This window comes from Impatiens glandulifera, chromosome 4, assembly GCF_907164915.1.
Source record: "Impatiens glandulifera chromosome 4, dImpGla2.1, whole genome shotgun sequence".
In the NCBI taxonomy this organism is placed as follows: domain Eukaryota; kingdom Viridiplantae; phylum Streptophyta; class Magnoliopsida; order Ericales; family Balsaminaceae; genus Impatiens; species Impatiens glandulifera.
In genome coordinates this window covers 10115913-10129963 of record NC_061865.1, presented here as the reverse complement: position 1 = coordinate 10129963, position 14051 = coordinate 10115913, and the positions used below count along the sequence as shown (strand labels likewise).

At 30.2% G+C, this 14051-nt stretch overlaps 3 protein-coding genes across 3 annotated transcripts; 2 read left to right on the top strand and 1 right to left on the bottom strand.

The window, feature by feature from the left end:
• The first annotated feature begins 819 nt into the window (after positions 1–819).
• LOC124936418 (SNF1-related protein kinase regulatory subunit gamma-1-like) lies at positions 820–2913 on the top strand. The gene is made up of 6 exons (XM_047476917.1): positions 820–937; positions 1227–1384; positions 1464–1906; positions 1979–2245; positions 2326–2498; positions 2582–2913. The coding sequence occupies exons 2-6, from the start codon at positions 1231–1233 to the stop codon at positions 2865–2867; spliced, it is 1323 nt and encodes a 440-aa protein (XP_047332873.1). The 5' UTR covers positions 820–937; positions 1227–1230; the 3' UTR covers positions 2868–2913.
• Positions 2847–5717, bottom strand: LOC124936417 (probable LRR receptor-like serine/threonine-protein kinase At1g14390). The gene is made up of 6 exons (XM_047476916.1): positions 4251–5717; positions 3901–4173; positions 3615–3817; positions 3480–3538; positions 3279–3390; positions 2847–3207 (listed from the first exon to the last, which is right to left on the bottom strand). Exons 1-6 carry the CDS (start codon positions 5527–5529, stop codon positions 2974–2976), a joined length of 2160 nt encoding a protein of 719 aa, XP_047332872.1. The 5' UTR covers positions 5530–5717; the 3' UTR covers positions 2847–2973.
• Positions 5718–10964: 5247 nt separating this feature from the next.
• Positions 10965–12978, top strand: LOC124934689 (polyvinylalcohol dehydrogenase-like). Its single transcript, XM_047475207.1, has 4 exons — positions 10965–11042; positions 11137–11579; positions 11667–12273; positions 12480–12978. Exons 1-4 carry the CDS (start codon positions 10965–10967, stop codon positions 12939–12941), a joined length of 1590 nt encoding a protein of 529 aa, XP_047331163.1. The 3' UTR covers positions 12942–12978.
• The last annotated feature ends 1073 nt before the right edge of the window (positions 12979–14051 follow it).

The window sequence follows — 14051 nt, the reverse complement described above, 5'->3', positions numbered from 1 at the left end:
ACATAAATATTGTGTAGTTAATATGTTATAAAATTAAATTTAGTAGGTTGGTCTGTTTTATTTGTTTCAAAAATTAATAATATATAATACAATAAACTAAAACATGATAAATTAATCATTAGATTGACAATTTGAGTAAGCAGTATAAAAGTACCTTATTTAGATCAGAACTAAATAAATATTGTTTAACTAATATCTTATAAAATCATATTTAGTAAGTTGATATCTATATTTATAAAATCATAATGATACATATCTCTACTATGAAATCGTGACTCGCACAGCGAAATGACCTCGCCCTTATACAAAAGGGACCTTATAGTTATACAAAAGGGACTTCGCCGACTCAGAGTTCTCTTTGTATAACAGCGATGTCCCTTTTGTATAACAGTCAATTCCCTTTTGTATAAGGGCGAGGTCCCCTTCTCTGTGCGAGTCGCGATTCCAGAGTAGAGATATGTATTAGATAGTTGAAGCATTGTTGTAATTTTTTTTTTTTTTTGAATAAACGAGAGCTAGCACGATACCCCATAGTCATGACCCCGCTTAAACTTAAAGTGGTTTTAGATAGAATCGAACCCTTAAGTCACTCTTACCATTTAGTTACCTAGAATTATTGTAACTTACCTAGAATTATTGTAACGTAAAATAGTAAAACTATAACATTTTAAAAATAAATGGTAGTCTATTAAAATTGTAAATCATCAAATTGGACAGAAGTAAGAAGTTTGAGAGTCGAAAGAGTAAAAGTTTCTCCAAATGTCCTTAGCTGCTGACACGTTTCCACCGACAACACGTGTCAAACCGGAAAGTAAGAGAGAGGAAAAGGAAGAGAGAGAGGCGGTGGAAGAATGAAGAACATAGGAAAAAACAGAGCGCGCCAATTCCATTCATGCAAACAGGTCTCAACCATTGTTAAAGCATAGGAAATCCAAGGTATCTCTTTCTTTCTTTTGATTTTACACATATATTGGCGATTATGAAGCATTGAACATGTGAGATTTACAGGAATTTTCTGAAAAAATTGAGAAATCAAAACGCAGAATAGATTCATCAAGACATTTTATTAGGTTGATGAGGTGATTAGATGATTCCATCACAGCTATTAATGGAACCAAACGATCATATATGGAGATTTAAGCTTAGTTTAATTTGGGTTTGGAATTATGAAAAAGGGTACTCTCTATATCTCAATCTTTGTTTGGTTCATATGTTGATAGGCTCAACTCAATGGAGAATATTGAATCAAAACATAGAAACTACGATGCTTATTTTGACACCATACAAAGCAGGAAGAAATTACCACGATCCATGCAAGAAACTTTAACATCTGCATTTGCAAAGATTCCAGTTTCTTCCTTCCCAGATGTTCCTGGAGGAAAAGGTATTGGTTGAATCATAATATCAATTTCTTACAATTAGTAGTAAGTAACCTGTGAACTAACCGCTATTCAAACTCGCAGTGATCGAGATTGGAGCAGACACGCCCATAGGAGATGCAGTCAAGGTTCTCTCGGAATCAAACATCCTATCAGCTCCTGTAACTGATCCTGATTCAAAAAATCCATTAGATTGGAGGGAAAGATACTTGGGGACTATAGATTATTCTGCAATCGTTTTGTGGGTTCTAGAAGGTGCAGAAATTGCTGCAGCTGCATTATCAGCTAGTTCTGCTACGGCTGCTGGGGTTGGAGCAGGTGCGGTTGGAGCCCTCGGTGCATTAGCATTGGGCTTGACTGGTCCAGCCGCTGTTGCTGGTCTGACTGTTGCAGCTGTTGGTGCAGCTGTGGCTGGAGGAGTGGTTGTTGAAAGGGGTTTAGGTAAAGATGCTCCAACTGCTGCAGATAAATTGGGTGAAGAATTTTATAAAGTTTTACTTCAAGAAGAACCGTTTAAGTCTACCACAGTAAGTGTTAAATTACACTACGCCAGTCAAAATCTGTTTGTTTTATGTAATCTTGGATTTTTGTCTCAATAGGTAAGATCGATAATAAGATCATATCGATGGGCACCCTTTCTCCCAGTTGGAATGGACAGTTCCATGCTGACCGTCATGCTGCTTCTTTCCAAATATCGATTAAGGAACGTGCCTGTAGTTGAGCCTGGCCAGCCTTTGGTTAAGAATTTCATTACACAGTCTGCAGTTGTTCATGGCTTGGAAGGATGCCAAGGCCGTGATTGGTTTGATTGTATAACTCAATACCACATATCGGAACTTGGGCTTCCTTTTATGGCAGAAAATGAGGTAAAAGGCTGTTCATTTTTAACTATAATGTTCACTATAGTGTTTCATGAAGAAATGTTTTCTTGTTTTGTTTTGTTTAGGTTATCAGCATTGAGAGCAATAAACTGATATTGGAAGCTTTTAAGAGAATGAAAGATAACCAAATCGGCGGTCTCCCTGTCGTGGAAGGTCCAACAAACAAGATAGTTGGTAACGTTAGCATAAGAGACATCAGATTCTTGCTTCTGAAACCTCATCTTTTCTCTAGTTTCAGGTAATCTTCTATGTCAGATTTCAAACTATGATCTCACAAAGATTCACATTTATTCACCAACTTGTTCTGATTTATGGTTTCAGTCGATTAACCGTGATGGATTTCTTGAAGACAGTTGCTGAAGAAATCCCCGAATCAAGGAGGGTTCTTGCTCCGATAACCTGTAAAACTGATTCAACACTTGGAACGGTCATCCAACTTCTAGACTCAAACACAGTCCACAGAATTTACGTGGTGAGTAATGAAAAGGAAGTAATTGGTGTCATTACTCTAAGAGACGTAATCTCTTGTTTCATCGAACCACCTAACCATGTTGATAACTATCTCGGGTTCTCTGTTCAAGAGATGTTGGAATCTGTAAATCAGTAAGTTCTTCTTCTTTGTAGAACAAAGTTTTTTCAGTAATAACAAAAGAAAAACACTTGAACTTCGTATTACAATTTACATCGTGACTATGGGAAATAGTGAGTTTTCATTACATCTTTGTGCTAAGATTTCCACTACTAGTCCATCCTTCTTGTACTTGAACCGAGTACTGCATATGCCAAAGGAAATCATCGATACAAGGACGCCCATTTGGATCTTCACAAAGGCATTTAATCGATATCTCAACTGCCGTCTTCAATGAATCAAACGCGAAACTCCCCCTTATTGACGGATCAATCACTTCTTTCAATCTTGAAGGCGACTCCACCAAACTGTCTTCCATCTGTATTTGTTATTGTGACATTATTAGCTACCAAAATCTAATGATTCCTCCTCAACACATAGGATACATACCTCGGTTTTTAGGCTGTTTAACTCGGTTTCAGATCCAACTACCTTTCCAGATATCATTTGTAGTAGAATCGCACCCAACTGATAAATATCGTCCTTTTCTCCATTTTCACTTCTGGGTATCAAAAATTTCAAAGATTAGCCGAAGCAATTAGTTGGTTGGTTGGTTTAATATGTGTCGAACTAAGTTCTGTTTTATAGTACCTGGAAGGAAGGGTCAATGTGCTGAGCATATTGAGAGGGCTTTCAGAACCGGAACCAGACTAAAAGAATATATTTACGTTGTTAATAGATTCAAACACAAAAACAATATAGTTTCGCTGTTAAAGACGGGCTTACCTTAGATGACAATGATGACAATGGAATATTATAGCTACTAAGTTTCGCGGTTAGAGTATCGTCCAACACGACATTCTCAATCCTCAAATCATTCCCGAAAATTCCAGGAGCGATCCCCGAATGCAAAAACTGAACTCCCCTACCAATCCCAATCGCAATTCCCATCCTTTGAGGCCATTTCAAATTATCCCTTTTTCTCCAATCTTCAAAACAAAAACCAAAACCAAACAATCAAATATCGGGTCATTGTTCTTTTGTTTAAATCATATAATCATCTTCTTTTTACCTGATAAATGATCTTTCAAGAACCCATTTGTCATTTGTTCAAGTACGATGAAGATTGATGTTGTAGATGTATTAGGAGAAGAATTATGATGATGGTCTATACAATGACCAAGAACACTAACCAAATGTCTATGCCTTAACTTTGACACCATTCCCATTTCCTGCTGCATGTTTTGAACAGAGAATTGTTTATGTTTTATCTTCAAACATCTTACCAATACCGAAGATCCATCTCTCAACCATCCTTTATATATCTGTCCAGCCGATCCCAACCCTTAAACACAATACCATAATAGTGTTATTTTACGAGATATTATTCTAATCATATAATACGAAAACAACATTTAATACCTTCACCAACTAAGTTCGATTCGTCGAAATTGTTCGTGGCATCTTCCATTTCCTCGTTCGTAAACACATGATAAGGAGGCAATAGCGACGTTAACAACCTAGTTGCACTTGGGACATTAGTTTTCTCCATAACTGATTTCTCATTGCTAAAAACATCAGTTTTCTTCCTTTCGGAAACTCTAAGAACAAGAAGAATCGATGCCATAATCACGACAGCAGTCCCAACAACTCCGCCAATGATTCCTAGGATCAAACCTAGTTTGATAGTTGACTTCGCTTCTCTCCTCCGGATAACCGGGGGATCGACAGCTAATGCTTGCTTATTACAATAGCTAATCGGATGCTGCTGATCTTTTGATGAATTTGTTCTCAAACAATTCCAAGAACTTATGACTATGTTGTTCGAGGAATTCGATAAGCAAACTGGTAGTTTCCCAATAAAGAGATTCTTAGAGATGTCGACATAACTCAGATTCGAATTGCATGACATGTTCGACGGAAGAGCGCCGGTTAACTGATTATTAGCGACGTTTAGATATCGAATAGATGGAATTGAGAAGATGGAAGATGGTAAAGGGCCGAGAAGTTTATTTGATGATAAATCAAACAAACGAAGAAGATTAAAGTTTTTGATTTCTTCTGGTATCGATGATCTCATAGAATTATTACTCAATGTGATATTAACAAGATTAAACGGCAACAATGGAAAGATAGGACCAAAACGATTATTACCAAGATTAATAACTTCAAGAACCTGCAAATGATTCAAATTTGGTATATTCCCATTAAACAAATTATCATTTAAAACAAGAATCTTTAAAGTTATCATACTCCCAATTGACTCCGGCAACACTCCATCGATTAAATTTGAACTCAAATCAAGCAATTCAAGACTCTTCAACCTGCTAATCTTCGCCGGAAGTGTTCCCCACAAGCGTAAACCGACAAGTTTCAGCAGTTTCAAATTGGGGAGTTTTGTGATGACAGTAAAGAGTGAATCAATTGAGAATTGAGTCGAGAGTGGTTTTGAATCACTGACTGGGACTGATAATGTAAATTCGGTGACATGGGTGTTGGTGCAAATGATTGTTAATGATTGGGTTGGATTAAGATTACAGAAATTTGTTGAATTAGACCAGGTTGATAAAGGTTTTGGATATTGAAGAATATGTTGGATTTTGAAAAGGGTTTTTGTTTCAGAAGAAGATAATTGGGATTTGGAAGTAGGAAAGAAGAAGGAAAGAGAGATGAACATAAGAGAAATCCATAAAGCTTCCATTTTTAATTTTGAAAGTATGAAGAAAATTTACAGAGAAATGAATGAAGAAGAAGAAGTTAGTTCATTTAGTTGGGGCCATGTGAAATGGAGATCGAGATCGGGTGTTACGCGGGACCACAATATTAAATTGGTAATGAAGATGCCGCCGCCGTTGATCTTCCGCTAAGTATTGGTCAAAAGTCAACGATTATAATTAATTTCGAGGCGGGATCTTGGGCTTGACCGTTATTTTTAATGGCGAGAAATAACGAATATCGAAGCTATGCCACGTGGAATTTACGTCGACTTTGGTTCCGTACTATTTTCTAAATTTTCAGAGATTCTCGCAAAGTTATAAATAAAATAATATAATTTATTTTTAATTTAGGGAAAAAAAATTATTGTATTTTTTATTAATTCTAACATTGCTTTATTGGTAATTGTTTAGGTGTATTTCCGTTAAATTTTCGTATGATTAATTTTAACAATGTTACTAAATCAGTTTTTTTTAGGGTCTTTTATTTATCATTTCTAATCATAACTATGAGTTATGATTAGGTTAGTTTTAAATTTTTTTATTTTTGATTCTCTCATTTTTTGAATTTTAATAAAATGGTTTTAACTGTTTTCAAAAAAATATATATATATATATTAAATAGTTGTTACAATAAAGACAAGATAAAAATTTGGCTGAATTGGTAAATGAATAATAATGAGATGAGCTTTAATTATGGATTGCCTAACATCTATAATATTGGTCTAATTGTGCTCCTTCAAATTTATTTCAAACTTTGTCATTTTCTTATTATTAAAATTATAAAAAAAATAATATTTTAGCATAAAGGTTTTAAATACAGTTAATTTATTATCCATCTACATATAAATAAATAAAATATTTATATTAATTAAAAAAAATTGACTACATATTCTAATATATTCATTAGTCAAAACTATTAATTCGTTAAAATTATGTAATTAATCAATGTCACGTAGATAATAAATTAATACAGACAAAACGTTTTTGTATAATTTTAATAATAAAAAATCTCAAATTATAATATTTATAAAAAGATGTTCGAAATCTTAGTTTACCCAATAAATAGCCTCAATTTGATAGTTCAACTAAACAGATTAAAAGAATAATTGAATGGATATGTCATTGTTTTGTTGGAATTTTTAAAATAATTTTAATTTAATCAAAAAGTTATTTTACTTCCTAGATTATTACTATTTTAATGATTTTTTTAGTTTAAAAACTTATATCAAATAAAATAATTAAAATAATTTATAAATGATTTAAACATACATAAAATGTTATTTTCTTGTTTCTTACTTATGAATGGATACTCAAAGTCAAACTACTTTAAATAACTTTTTTGTATTTGTATATGTAAATATAGGACACACTTTTCAACTAATCTGACACAATATTATTGTAAAATTGAATGAAATAACTCAGTGAAAATGTTTTATAAGATTGATTTTATTAAAATCATCTTAAATTAAAATGTAAAATTAATACTAGTAGGGATTTGATTAGTTTACTCTATAAAATAAATTATGATTTCTAAAAAAAAAAAAAAAAAAAAATTAAGACTTTTGAGACACAAAAAGTGTCAAATTCTCAAACTTGTTTTTAGGATTTCTTTTAACTCAATAATCTTTTATATATATATATATATATATATCCAAGATCATAGTCACATATCCAAGATCATTAAATATAAATAATTTGAACATAAAACTTAAATTACTGTATAAATGTCAATAAAAAGTAAAAACAATAAAAGTGTAGAAAAATGAATATATATGTAAATTTATAAGGTATTTCTTTTTAAGTTAAACTCATTAACGAGATAAATAAATAACTAAAACGTATAAATAAGTCGTAATATATCAATCATCGTATCCTTCTAAACATATTAATTTTTTAAATTTGAATCAAACTTGTTAATTCAAAATACATGTAAGTTGTATGTATCAATTATTATCGCATCTTCATATTCCTAAACATATTAATTTATAAATTTGAATCTTACTTATTAATCCAAATGAATTATTGTATGTGACTATGATATTTGACTCTATAGCTACATCAAGTTGTTATAGTCTTTTTCTTTAGAAAATGACTAATGAACAAATTAAATTGAAAATAAAATATAATAAATAGATCTTTTATATTTAATGTTAAAGGTTTATAATTAATCATGGTTAGGTATGGTTTGACATGGAACCCGACTAGAGGACAGAAAAATTATTTTCTCCAAGAAAATATTATTTGAAGCATTTTTTAAGGATAAAATCAATTAAATTTTCAAATTCTTGTCTAAATAAAGAAAAATTACGAATAAAATATTTTAAAGAAGGGATTAAGTGCAAAATATGATATAAATATAAAATAATCGTACAGTTTAAAGAAAAAAACGCAAAAGATTAATCTTAATAAGTAGAAATTGAGCTCTATATTTAATTAATTATGCCTCAAATTAAAGGAGATTAATATGCATTTGATTGTGATATTTGACCCTAAATCAATAATTATGTATTTTATTTTAATGATTAAAAAATATAATTAAAAATAAGTGTTTTTCTTAAGGGTTATTTAAGATTGTTTTTAAATCTTTCACTAATCACTATCCAATCAATGAATCTCATCGTATTAATTATCAATTAAACTACTAAAATATATATTTTATTTTTAAGATATTTATTTTAAAATATTAAATAGAATAATATTAATTTAATATTTTTCATCTAATCATCTTTTATTTTACATCTAATCATCTTTTATTTTAAATATAATTCAAATAACTCTAGAGACTAGACGTAAATAAACTCTTATATTATTCAGAAAAAAAATAAAAATTAACTCAAATTTGAAATACACTAAAAATACTTTATAATATTTAAATAGGACCATTATTCAATAATTATCTTATTTGAATTTATTTTTCCTATATAATTTTCCAACAGATTTAATTCATACAAGTAAAAATTTAGAATTAAAATTAAAATTGGGATTTAATTTCAATTCTTATATTTATTAGATTATTTAAAATTAAGAATTATAATAAAATTAATAATTTTATTTGAACTAAAATTAATTTAATTTTATAATTCTCAATTTCAAAATTATTACTAAGAATTAACAATTCCAATTTTTTTATTCAAATAAAACATAGTAGTGTTTATAATTTACAATTTCGGACAAAAAAAATACATACATAAAAATAATAATAATTGTCACTTAAGTTATGTTCCTAATATTTTGTTACATAATAATATTAATTGATCAACTTGTGTTTATTATATTTTTATATAATTATAATTCTAGTCATCCAAACATGATAAATCATTTTAATTAATATGTAATGAATATATATTATTTATAACTCAGTACACTGTTTTATTAATTTTAAAATCAATTATACAATTAGTTATATATACACAGAAAAAGATGTTAGCTTTAGTCTTTTAATTGTCAACCATCTCTATAATTAGTTTATTAATTTTATTATTGTTATCATTGGGTGCATGAGGTTACCGATTTATGAAATATTTTTTAAAAGAATATTATTATTTTTTTATAAGATTGAAGGCCGAGACAAGTACAAGAAAATAAATACGTCTTGTCAATTAAATTAAAATAAAGCCACCCTTCAATATTATAAATAAAAAATAAAATTAAAGCCATTCTAATTTCTTATAATTCATTACTTTAAATTAAATTAATAAATAAATAATAATTATTAATTTTTTTCTTTAAAAAAAACAGACTAACTTAAAAATGATAAATTTTGTTGGATTAAAAGTGAGATTAGATTAATTTAATTAAAATTAAAATTTTCAGTAACTTTAAAATAAAATAATTTAGTATTACTATTTTTGTATAAATAAGAATTATTAAAATAATAAAAAAAATAATAATAATGAACCTAACTAGCTAATAAAGTGAGTTGTGTTGTCACTCTTGAAAATAATGACTTAAATAGCGCCACCTAAATACCATACCATACCCCTTAGCTGGCTACCACTAATTCATAATATTTAATTAAGTAGGTGGTAGATCAAAAATAAATATTTATTTATAGCTATTACACGTTTTCAACAAATTAAATGTATTTTATTCAGCTCTTATATCATGCATTCCTAAATTTTGTAGTAATAACACATATTTTTTATATCTTTATTTTATTATAATCAGTAATATCAACATATATGATTTTTTATGAATTTGACTAGATAATGTTAATATATATAAAGGATAGAAAAGCCATTAAAAAAAAATAGTATTTATTAGCTATCCTCTATTCGAAAAAATGAATAAAATTAAAATTTTAATTATTTATTTAGAAAAATATTTATTTTAAATTTTTAATAAAAATAAATAATAAATAGAAAAATAGGCTCGAAAAAGCTCAACAAGCTTTTGAGTAAATATTTATATGAATTCGAGTTTAACTCTTAAATGAGTCGGCTCAACTCGAACTTTAACCTTCGAGTAAGTATTTATATGAGCTCGAGATCGATTCGAATATTAAACGAGTCGATCGTCTCGAGCTTAACTCGAACTTTGTCAAAATTAAACTCAAGTCAAGCTTTGATCGAACGGTTCACGAGCAACTAGACTTATTTGTAACCCTAAATTGGGGTAGGTCGGGGAGTTATTCGTTCTTTTAAGAATTTATAAGCTCAATAATTTATTAGGTAATTTGTTTGTATTATTTTTTTTTATATTATTTTTTTGTTATTGTGTTTAAATAATTTTTTTATTTTTAATATATATATATATATATATATATATATATATATATATATATAACTTAAATGTTAAGAGTATGTCGTTAAAGAAATAAAATATTTGAATTTTTATTTTTAATTAAAACGTTTTAAATTGAAGTAATGTTATTAATATATAAATAATCATGATAAAATTTTAAATTAAAAAATATAGTTAAGTCAAAATAGTAGAGTATGAAGTATTTTTTTTAGGGTTTATTCACTATTTCTTATACTATTTTTTTAAAATTATGAATTAAAACCACAATTTTATCCATTCACAGAAATATTAATATAATATTTTAAAATTTTAACAACTTAAATGTTGGTTAAGATACGTTAAAATTTGCTGACATGTTCATGTAATATATTAATGAAAAATTGAAATAGGTTTCAATAAATGATTTATTTATTAAAACCGATCCATATCATTTAGTTATGAGAAGAAAATATTTTATAACTTCAGCAATATTTATAATATATGGACTAAATTTTTGTTGACACATAAATTAAATATACTTGTTTTAGTCAGCTACACAAAATTCCATCATTATTCTGTCACAAAGGATAAATTATTATACTATTATTCATTACAATCATTTAAATTGCAAATATATATCCCCATATATTATAAATACCCTTATCATATCCTTTGATCACTTCATATTCTTTAAATCATGGGTTTCATCCATATTCCACACAATCTTCTTGTCACCTTCATAATATTGGTGTTATCTTTCAACTCGGCCGCAGAAGTAAGCAATCTTGTTCGTAAATTTGTTAGAAACTTAAGATGTTCTTGGTGCGATTGTTTTAATATTGTTTAATTACTTTCAATTCAATTATCAGTGGTTAAACCATGGAGGTGACTTATCGAATAGAAGATACGCGAGGGATGAATTTCACATCGATCCTAAGACGGTAAAACAACTTCGTCTCAAATGGAAATTCTTCGCGGGTAAAGACATATCAGCCACGCCCGCAGTGGCTGATGGGATTGTTTACTTCCCCTCATGGAATGGATACATATATGCGGTCCATGCCTTAGATGGTAAGCTCAAATGGAAACAAAATCTCGGGCAGCTCACTGGGCTGCCCGGGACAGGCGTTTATTTCAATTATTCGGTTGCTAGAGCTACCCCAAGTGTGGTTGGACCATTGTTAATTGTTGGGATTTATGGACCGGCTATTGTCATTGCTGTTCGACGTTCAACAGGAAGCCTTGTTTGGTTAACTCGACTCGATTCCAATCCCCTCGCTTTGATTACATCATCCGGGACTAGTTTCTTGGAGTAAGTATATACTATATAGTTTGGTTTTGAATTTTTTTTGGTTGGTTTCGGTTTTCAATAATCAATTTGTCATGCTATAATCTATAGTGGCTACTATGTTGGGGTATCTTCTTTAGAAGAAACCTTACCAGCCGGCCAATGTTGCATCTTTCGGGGTAGTATGGTAAAGCTTAACATTCTAACGGGTGCGATTTTGTGGCAAACGTATACCCTTCCTGATAATGGAGGAAAGCTCGATGGATATTCGGGTGCAGCCATATGGGGGAGCAGCCCGGCTATAGACATTAACCGGAGGCTAGTATATGTAGCCACGGGAAACCTTTATAACGCCCCACCCGATGTTTTAGCATGCCAAGAACGTCAAAATAACCAAACATCGCCACCAAATGAGCCCGATCAATGTATCGGGCCAGGTATAAATTTTAACTCGGTCTTGGCGTTTAGCATGAGCACCGGGAGGTTAAGATGGGCTAAACAACTTGGGGGATATGATGTTTTCTATATAATATGTAGTCAGCCTAATAATCCCGATTGCCCACCCGGGCCTAATGTGGACGCCGATTTTGGGGAGGCTCCAATGTTGCTCACTATAAATGCGAATGGAACTAGGAGGCGTGATGTTGTTGTGGCGGTTCAAAAGAGTGGTTTTGTTTGGGCGTTAGATCGTGATAATGGAACCATAATTTGGTCTAAGGTAACTTAAAATTACATGCACTAGCTACAAAGTAAAAATAAAATCTAGTTACTATATGGTTGCAAATTGCATGTGTTCACAAAAAGTGTCACTAATTTGCATCATTCTATTTTGTAATATGTTATAGTTATATTTTTTAAAAGAGTGTTACCAAGTTATATTGCATTTTTTTCCGACTTGTGTTCATAATATGCGAGTTTATCTAGTTGGCAGGTCCGGGTGGATTTGAAGGTGGAGGAATGTGGGGTGCGGCGACAGATGGAGTAAGGGTGTATACAAACATCGCAAATAGCAACAGGATAAACTTCACATTGGCCCCATCCAATGCGACAACAAGGGATGGGGTGTGGGTTGCCCTGGATGTAAACACGGGGAAAATCCTATGGACCACGGCTAACCCTAGTCACGATACGACCCAAGGACCAGTCACGGTCACGGCTAAAGGGGTGGTCTTTGCAGGATCCGTGGCATCTAATGGCCCATTTTATGCAATGGATGCCTCGACTGGACAAATATTATGGTCAAATAATACCGGTGCCACTATCTATGGTGGTGCTTCGGTGAGCCATGGATGTGTGTACCTTGGAAATGGGTACACGGTCGGTCTCGCAAAGTTTCATCCAACTTGGACCCCAGGAGATTCACTATATGCTTATTGCTTGTTCTAAAAACATAATAGAAATGTTTTTTCTTATGTTACTAAATAAAAATATTAGAGCATCCCCACTTTATGTTTTGTTTCATTCTAATTCTATCACTTTATTTTGAAGAAAATTAGACATCTATGCAATATTAATAAATAAATAAATCTCCCTCATTTTCACCGAAAGGTTTCTAATTTATTTGATTATTGTACACTAAGCTAAAGTAACAAGTCAAATTGGCAACTCTATGACCCATATACAAATTGATTTTATGATATACCATTTTCATTATCAATTTATTGAGATCAAAACTCTATAGAAAACGATACAATTTATCAGTCAATTAGGGATTTGTCACTAAGAAAACTTACGATATTAATGAACCAATAATTAAAAACGAAAAAATTATAAATTTTTGATGAATTTAAAGAAATGTTTGACGGTAGAAGTGATTAAAAAAAACTAAATCTCATGAAATAAAACAGAATTTATAACAACATTTTTTTCGCTTTTATAAAAAAAATATTAGAATTTTGGAATTCAAACTCAAACGTTCGTTTAGGAAGGAAAATGAAAAAAATGATATACTATATTTTGTGCAACTTAAATATATGAGTTAGATTTGTACTAACAAATATTATTAAATTTGTTAATATATACCTAATTAAAATGAGATTCGGGAAGAATGTCAATTTTACACACTAAGTTGTAAGAAGGTGTCAAATTTACTCATTAAGTATCAAAATTCTATTTATATATATTAACTTGTCAAAAAGTGTCAAATTTATTTAAAATAACAAAAAAGTTAAACGGAGTTAAAATTTTTGCTACATTTAATATCCACCTATTTTTTATTTGTTTTTAATTTTGATTACTTTAATTCTTTTTTCATTCAAACAAAATATTCAAAATTTTTCTTAGGTTAATCTTTATCTTTAATATAAATAATTATTATGAAATAAAAGGCTAAAATTCATAGCAGGTGGGATCCGATTAATACCATAGAAGAATGTAAACCCACTATTAATCATATTCGATGAAGAACTGCCGAAATCTTTGGAATCAACTCATTTCATTTACCTGTTTTCCGACGGTCGCTGTCGATCGGATACACTACGTACGGAGGGCTCCACC

Bases quoted from the DNA above. Each gene is read 5' to 3' on its own strand.
- LOC124936417 (XM_047476916.1), bottom strand. From the start codon at position 5,529: ATGGAAGCTTTATGGATTTCTCTTATGTTCATCTCTCTTTCCTTCTTC. The intron at 4,174-4,250 runs GTATTAAATGTT...ATTGTGTTTAAG, and splicing joins ATCGAACTTAGTTGGTGAAG to GGTTGGGATCGGCTGGACAG. The intron at 3,818-3,900 runs GTAAAAAGAAGA...TTTGTTTTGAAG, and splicing joins CTTGAAAGATCATTTATCAG to ATTGGAGAAAAAGGGATAAT.
- LOC124934689 (XM_047475207.1), top strand. From the start codon at position 10,965: ATGGGTTTCATCCATATTCCACACAATCTTCTTGTCACCTTCATAATA. The intron at 11,043-11,136 runs GTAAGCAATCTT...TTCAATTATCAG, and splicing joins CTTTCAACTCGGCCGCAGAA to TGGTTAAACCATGGAGGTGA. The intron at 11,580-11,666 runs GTAAGTATATAC...TATAATCTATAG, and splicing joins TCCGGGACTAGTTTCTTGGA to TGGCTACTATGTTGGGGTAT.
- LOC124936418 (XM_047476917.1), top strand. From the start codon at position 1,231: ATGGAGAATATTGAATCAAAACATAGAAACTACGATGCTTATTTTGAC. The intron at 1,907-1,978 runs GTAAGTGTTAAA...TTGTCTCAATAG, and splicing joins AACCGTTTAAGTCTACCACA to GTAAGATCGATAATAAGATC. The intron at 2,499-2,581 runs GTAATCTTCTAT...TTATGGTTTCAG, and splicing joins CATCTTTTCTCTAGTTTCAG to TCGATTAACCGTGATGGATT.